General features: G+C 46.3%; 1 protein-coding gene across 1 annotated transcript in view; it reads right to left on the reverse strand.

The window, feature by feature from the left end:
* Positions 1–7739, reverse strand: part of GUCY1A2 (guanylate cyclase 1 soluble subunit alpha 2) — a 339638-nt gene extending 331899 nt beyond the window's left edge. Inside the window, exon 1 of the mRNA XM_058686628.1 lies at positions 7303–7739. Within this exon, the coding sequence (XP_058542611.1) occupies positions 7303–7626 (324 nt within the window). The 5' untranslated portion in view covers positions 7627–7739. The remainder of the gene's footprint in view (positions 1–7302) is intronic.
* Positions 7740–8313: the final 574 nt, after the last annotated feature.

Raw genomic sequence — 8313 nt, forward strand, 5'->3', positions numbered from 1 at the left:
TCTCCCTTCTCCTCTACTCTCCCCAACGTTTTTTGAATAGCTGTTTCTTGAATCAGAGGAAAGAGGCCACAGAACACTGACGGCAACGACATGTGACCTATTGAACAGAAACTTCGGGAAGCTAACAAGGCATCCTCAGCAAAAATGGGAAGAGGGTCATAAATAATTGAAACCACAAACAGTGAAATCTCAGATACCTTCTGCCATGCAACCAACCAGGTTATTTTGAACACAAAGGATACCATATGAGACATGGCTCCAAGTCACTGCCTTTATTCTGTCCCCTGTTGGTCAGTAATTGCTTGACATGTATTCACCCCAAAGGAGTTACTTCCAGATCTATTCTGTCCAAAAAATTCAGTCTGCAGAGCTCAGTGAGCCTGGATCCACGATCCTGACAGTATGGAATTCAGTCACTTTCAGTGTGCCTAGCAATCACCTGGAGTGTGACTTAAAAGTTAGAGCCCATGCCCCTCCCTAGGGCTACAAACTAGACTTTCTGAGGAAGAGGCCCAAGAATCTGCATTTTCACAACTTTCTTCAGGTATTTATGTTCAACGAGGTCTGATAAACCACTAGCTTAAAGGAAGACCTGTTTAATAAGCCTTAGATAAAGCCTGTACTGATAGTGACTTTTCACTGTTCTATTTATAAGAATGTTCACTCTTTCTCAATTCCCCACCACAGCTCAACAGATCTCCAGGCTTCAGAGATATTTCCAGCTCCCCTACTTCCTAAATCACTCTAGTCTGGAATTGTCAATTTTATGAGATACTCTGAGTTTACAGCACATAATTCTAGGTCTTCAGATCCTGTCCTGAAGTGATATTTGAAGAGCAGAATTATGTCATTCCAGCTCTTAAGAGTGCATTTCTGGCAGCAGGATCCCACTTGCTGACAAACATATTTCTCTCATTTGGGAGGGAATTGTATAAAAAAAAAAAAAAAAAAACAAGAAAATATAAGGAAACTGGAGGAGAGTCATCACATTTACCTAACTTCTTAAAATACAAATGGGCCTCTCGCTAAGTTTCCAGGACGAGGAAACTACTCCATCTGCTCTCTTTGAACATGACTGCATTCTGAAGTTTTGCTTTAAAAGGCAGGTGTAGGGGGTGCCTGGGTGGCTCAGTCAGTTAAGCGTCTGACTCTTGGTTTCAGCTCGGGTCATGATCTCACGGTTTGTGGGTTCAAGCCCTGCATTGGGCTCTGTGCTGATAATGTGGAGTCTGCTTGGGATTGTCTCTGCCCCGCCCCCCCTCAAATAAATAAATAAACTTTAAAAAAATTTTTTTAATGGCAGGTGTAAGTAAAATTCAAACAGGTTCACATACTTCAAAGTATCTCTCACAGACTGGGCACAAAATATAAATACTTTGTTTGAACCACACATAATACAAGAAACCTCAAACACAAAAGAAATAATGGAATTTGACAACTGAACAAAGAACATCCATTCATTTATTCTGAGTATTTTACTGAATCACCCATCAGGTACCAGGTACTGTGCTAAATATGAGACCAACATAAGAGTATCAAGGTAAGAGTCAGAATTTAAAAAGAGGAACTTTAAATTTTGAGCTAAATACTAGCTCATGCATCAAGTAAGGGAAACCTGGTCACCAGACAGCCCTAGCAAATATTCTCCCTGCTAATATCAGGATCCTTTTTCCTTCCTAGATATGTGTGAAATTCCAAAAGGGATCATTCTGTCTTCTTGCTAACTCACAGTGAATGATGTATATACCTCGATACAATCAATGCATTTATTTTACTATCATATGCAATGAAATACGTGTCTTTCAATTTCTACCTTCAGCTCTACATGATGGAACAAGTCCAAAAAAAAAAAAAAAAGGTAAATAAAAGAGCAATGATGATATAGATGGAAAACACGTAACAGTACTCAAGTACTCTCCCCACATTTCCCAGAGTATTTCGAGGTAGATAAATCACATACTAAAATGGAATGTATAATCACTTATCACCTCAGCCTATAAACTAAGAATCACTGATGGCATTTCTCATTGTCAAAAATCAACTTCAAAATAAAGACTTAACAACTGAGCCAGTAGCCAAACAAGGATAGAGCACTGTGCATGAAACATAAATGCCACTAGCTGAGTAACTACTGGACATCACAGCCTAAGCCCTTGAACAGCCGTACAAATTCGTTTGAATGGGGAATTGGTTAGATGGGGAATGCTTGAAATTCTCAGGCAATAAAAATAAGCAATTTCTCTATCACCTCTCTAATTTTCTTTCTAATCTAAAACTGACTTATTGGAAAATACCCACATTCTACCAAATATACACACCCTTGTATTTTTAGAGAATTTACAAGACTGGTTTTCATAATGCCACATAGCATTCAGCAGTTTGCTGGAAATGTTTGAATCTGCAATGATTACACATGCTCGTGCGCACACAGGAGTCCTAGCCAGGAAGCCAAAAAGGGACTCCAGTTTTAATTTTTTTAATGGATTGGCTGGGTAAGGCCAACAAAATTAATTCCTTCTTATCACCTTTTTTTCTGAGGACATGACATCAGTTAACCCATAAACTCCTTCAATAAGGTTACTAGCAAGTAATTATTGCAAAAAAAAAAAAAGTAAAAGAAAAAGAAAATTTTTATGTAGAAAAATTTTCAATCATTTGGAGACATTCGAATTCAGTTGAAATTGATGGATCGCAGTCTGAAGCTAATGTTTAACTGTGTTGCAGGAGTGTCACAAAGAATAGTGCCCTCTTTCACAACAAATCCACAAGGTAGCTATTATTCCTATTTCACAAAACAGGAAACCAAGGCTCTGAGAAGGGAGGAGTCACCTTTCCAGGGTCCCACACTTAGTAAGGGGCTCAGCAGGGAGTTACTCAAACCCACAGCTGTCAAATTCCAAATCCGCCTTCCTTCAGCTCTGCCATGATGCTTCTCAATGACTAGGGATGAGGTAGGGAAATGCGACAGATGGCCATCAAATTCTGATTTCAGATTCCAGCATCTAATTACTACAGATATAAAAACATGGATCTACTAGAATACCTTTTGTCTAACTTTTTAATTTTAATGGATGTGTTGCTCAGAACTTATTAGCCAAATTGAGCCCCAAATCTTGAAATCATCAATAAGATATATAAATTGATGAAGTATCCTCTCTCATGAATATACCATACTCATTTTTCATTATTTCCATATTAGTACCACTGTCACATTCTAAGGTTTTTTTTTTTGTTTTTTTTTTTTTTAAGGGTTTACACAGGGCAGAGAGCTCATTTTATTTAATATCAGGGAAGGCTAAATGTGTATTTTTTCACGTTCTTCCACTTTTTCCTAGACATGTACCAATACAATTTCCTTTCCACTAATAATGAAGCAATTTTTGTTTTTTTGTTTTTTGTTTTTTGTTTTTTGTTTTTGCTGCTTGAATGTAGGCTTCCCTTCCATTTCCTTTCCTCGCTGTTCTCTCATTTTCTTGGACTACTCTCTGTCAGTAGCTTTCCTCCCCTTATTTGCCACCCTTCCAGTTACTTTTCTTCCTGCCATTTGGCTCTCCAAAGCTTCTGGGGCCTTGAGAGCCACCTGTGTTGCTGTGACAGCCAACAGTTCTCCGACAAGAAAACCAGCAAAGCCATGACCTTAAACTGGTCCCTTGGAATATCTTCACTGACAGGCTGACATTAGCAATCCCAAGCCCGGTAAGTGATAGGGTTCTAAGTGATAGGGTTCTCAACAACTCTCATTTATAAGAACAAAATAGCAATACATGAGTTACTAAATTCACCCTTGATGTAAAATCCCCAGCTGTTTCTCCATATGTGTTCCCAAGTAAATTATTTCAAAATCAATAATGTGATAAGTGATTTATGCATCTTCAGCCAGGTCTTTAGGATTATTTTTATTGCTATGGCTGTGCCCCAGAAATTCACAATGAACAAAATTATCCACAGCGAATGGTAAATCAACTTCCCGTAGACAGCTCCAAGACAATCGGAGTTCTTATGTTTTCCTTCAGCACAGCTTCCTTGAAATAAAGGCTATAATTAAAGAAGTTCCATGAGGTCAAGGACCGGGAATGTTTTGTTTGGAATATGTATTGCCAGTACTTTGCACAATACTTACCACACACTAGATCCACAAATATTTCAAATATTTTTAAATAACTGCGCGGAATAAATGTCCCTACTTCAGAAAGTAATCTACTTTCTTCAAAGTTTTAAAACTTATAGATGCCTGCTTTCCTTTGAAATGCCTTTATAAGAGCTTATCAAAAGCTTGAAAATATGTCTTCATAGGTTGCAAGAACAGGGAGGGATCCTGGGAACCCTAAGTGTCACACCGTACAGACAAGGGGGCTCCTAGAGGGTTAAAGTAACATGCACAGGGATAGATAAGTAGTTAGTTGTCCAAGGTCCAGTGAATGAGAACCAGGCCTCATGAATTCTGGAATTTTTTCACTTTCACCAATTCAGTTTACTTTTATCATTAAAACTGTGTCAAGTATTACACTATTTACAGCCAACATCAATGCATCTAACAATGTCTATCAAAATGTCAAAAACCTGAGTGTGACTATTCCAATGATCCAACAGCTAGCTGAATCACTTGGCCATATCCTTGGGCTTATTAAATTCATTTCCTACTTGCAAGTTATTCTGAATAAAGAGCCAATCTGCTGTGGCTGAGACAACATTCCGTGGCGAGGCCACGAAGAAGGCAGAAACTTCCACAGCAAAGATAGCTTCTCCTAAGGTACGCTGTGACAGAATACAAAAAAGGGTTCCCAACACAAAACAGCTGGAAACTGCCCTCTAAGAATGCTTTGGTTATAACTACTCTCTATTAAATTACTTCTTTCAAAAACAGTCACTTGGTGCTAATGAAAGAGAATGCAGAAGACATAATTTGTTTCCCCAAGTGTTTTCAGAGAAACTTAGAATGCTGACAACATAAGAAAATGAATCTACAGAAACTTCTTGAAGCAGAGTTCTAGACTGCCAAAAAAAAAGGGGGGGGGGGGGAGGGTGGAGAACACAGAAATAAGTCACCGCTTTGAAATAAAATCTTTCTGTTGTTTTTGTGTTACCAAGTCTACAGGTGATATGGTTAGCCAAAGAAAATTTGCTCCTACGTGCCTTACGATGTTGCAAATATTTATACCATACTCACCTGTGTGCTGTCAGCATTGTAGCTAATAGGCTAATTTCAAAATGGAAAATAACTGTAGCATGGGAAGCAGACAGAGCTGTTACCTATATAAGATCATTGCAATGATTTGCAAATTTCTTATCCTGAAAACTATTATCTGGGCACATGCTTTTTATCCATCAGAAAGCTAGTGTCATTCAAATTTGACCTATAAGGGTAAAAATCAGAAGCTATTCCTTCCTTCCCTCTTATTCTGGCAGTAAATACTTGAGTTCAGTTTATTTTATGCACCTCTCACCTAAGCGGTCGAGAACAGCCTTCAGTTAAATCGGCATTACCGGAGGCATTGCCATGACTTTTTAGAGATTTGTAAATTCTGATGCAAAGGCAAAAAGAAAACTCCAAAATGATAAAAGAAAAAAAAAGTCCCCAAAACTAGTCATTTCCTTCAGTAAAATCACTGTATCAGATACGAATCTGTTGTACTGACCAATTACTACATTGCACAAATGTTGCTTTAGGTACTAACACAAAACTACAGACCTGCAGGATTACCAGCCTCCTTTTATAAAGGCTTCTAAGTTCAACAATTTGCAACATCACATAGTTCCTAAGATGATGCGTCTTGGGAAGTATTTGCAGTAAAGAATAGCAAACAGTTGCCAACCCATTCTGAAATCTGTTTTGTATGTTATCAATGGAAGACGTGGAAGGAAGAAAGGGACGCTGAAGGGAAAATACGCAAGGCAAGGAAGAGGACTGAGAGTAGTTTCATTGTCAGAGACAGAAAAGGTCCTTCTTCACTAATGCCAAGGCCACAGGGATATTTGTAGGACTGCCTGGTACTAATACCCTGTCCCTCTGGATCCCACGCTTTCACAGGTGCCTCCTATCATCATTTGCAAGAGTGCTTTCAAAAGTGAGATTCCAGAATAGTCAAATAAGATGGCTGTTCAGATTCATTTCACAAACTTTGAGAAAAGGAAGAGGAGTGCAGGGGTGCACCCAGGGGTGCAAAGGTTAAAGTTCTGTCCCGAGTGGAAGCCCCTGCACCCAAGACCAGGATGAGAATAAAAGGTTTCTCAGGAGATTTGACACAGAATCTCCTTAGGATTCCGTCTGCACTGGAGCGGATTCCTTCAAAACAGAGCTCATCTGTCACAGAAAGACTGGAACAGAGGTCTGGCATTCCTGCGGTCGGTAAAAGTCAAAGGGTAGCTGAACAGCCTGAACAGGAATGAGGCAGAAGCCACTGGAAAAATGTCTAGAACGTGGAGGAGTCTGGAGCACACCCCGAAATGCTGATGCAGACATCCCGGTGAGCACAAGTTTAAGAGAAGGCTAGGAAGGCATTTAGTAATTCAACAGATCAGTATAAAGCGTCCAATACAAGGCAGCCAGGACAAAATGAGGGAGAAAGCACTGAAGAATCCAGGGTAAAGGGAGTGAAGGTTGAGGTAGGTGTGCAAGAAACACCAGGGAGGTTTAGAAAAGCAGACACCAGGCTCCCCCAGAGAAGAAAGTTGAGCCAGTAAATGCTCAGGGAATAAGGGGGGGGGGGGCAGCGGGTGGGGGAAAAAAACAGAGATCATTAGAAGGCAACTCAGAAAAGTATCTGACAGCCAGTTCCTGAAATTCTTGAGAAAAGGGATGCAACACAGAAGGCAGAAAGCCTGTGGAATTCAGAGATGTCAGAAAAGGTCACGCGGAGCCCAAGAGAGTGTGGGAAAAAAGAGAGGAAGAGTTTCCTGGAAGGGGCAGGGGCTCCTTTGGGATCCTGGGGAACAGTGAGGCAAGACCGGGAAAGGGGAGCTGCACGACACTGGGCCTGGGAAAGTTTAGGGATAGCAGAACAGGTGGGTGTGAAGGGGGCGCCGGGGTGACCGAGAGCGAGCAGGAGTGCACGGCCAGGAGGGGAGCGTCCGGGCCACCACACCCCCCCCTCCCCCGCGTAGAACCCTGACACCCCATGTGTGAAGCCTCGCCCCGCCGCCGCGCGCGCTGACGCCCCCCTCCGGCCGGGCGCAGGGGTCGGGGCGGCCCGGGGACCGCAGCCGGCTCGCCCCCCAGAGGCCGGGCTCGGCGCGCACGCCCGCGCTCTCCCGGCGCCAACTTTCCCCACCCGGGTCCTCCGCCCCCCACCCCCCCGGGCTCACCGAGGGCGCCGTCAGGCGGCTGATGCTCTCGCCCAGCGAGTCCAGGTTGACCCGCCTCCGGCGCTGCGCCCTCCGGGCCCCGGCCGTGGCGGCGGCGGCGGCGGCGGCGGCGGCTGAGGCTGAGGAGGAGGAGGAGGAGGCGGCGGCGGCAGGGGCCGGGGCGACGGCGGCGGCCGCGCGGGGCTCGGGCGGCCCGGGCGGGCTCCGGCTGCCGTTCCAGCAGAGCCGGGACAGGGGGCACTCGCCCTCGTCCTCGGGACTGGTCTCCAGGTAGTCGGAGCCCAGGGAGCTGAAGGACTCGGACGAGATCTTCCTCCGAGACATGCTGCGGGCGGCCCTGCGGCGGCTGAGGCGGCGGCGGCGGCGGGGACGCGGGCGGCGGCCGCGGTGGCGGCGGCGGCGGGACCCGCGGGCGGCGGCGTTAGGCGCGTCGGGGTCGCGGGGCTGTACGGGCGCGCCCGGCCGGGCGGGAGTCACCGGAGCCGCGGAGCCCGCGCGGGCGGCCGCTCATGGCGGGAACTTGGGGCCCGGGCGCGGCGGCGACGCCAGGCTGCGCTAGGGGGCCGCCGCCGCCTCCGCCGCTGCTCGCGCCGCGCCGCCTCTGCGCTCGCCCGGCCGCCTGGCGGTGCGCCGCGCTCCCGCTCCCGCTCGCGGGGAGGCTGCGAGAGTGCGGCCGCGGGCGGCGGGGCGGCGGCGCTGCGGCCCCGAGCGGTCCGGGAGGCTGAGCTTCTGCCGCCCGCGCGCCGATCGCTCCCCCCTTCCCCTCTCTCCGCCCGCCCCTCGCCGCCCGCCTCCCTCCTTCTCCCTTTATCAGCCCCCCCCCCCCCGTGCGCTCCCTCCGCCGGTATCACGTGTCGCCATCATACTCGTTGCGAGTCCCAGCCTCGCCCGTCGCCACGTTTCAGGAGCAACGAGGACACTTGGTCGCCGTCCTCTGTGCGCCCTCCCCGCTCCCACCCTCCCCTCCTCCGAAGAGGAGCGCACGGCGGGCCGGATCGGACCGCAGGGCCC

Source organism: Neofelis nebulosa, chromosome 10 (assembly GCF_028018385.1).
Source record: "Neofelis nebulosa isolate mNeoNeb1 chromosome 10, mNeoNeb1.pri, whole genome shotgun sequence".
In the NCBI taxonomy this organism is placed as follows: domain Eukaryota; kingdom Metazoa; phylum Chordata; class Mammalia; order Carnivora; family Felidae; genus Neofelis; species Neofelis nebulosa.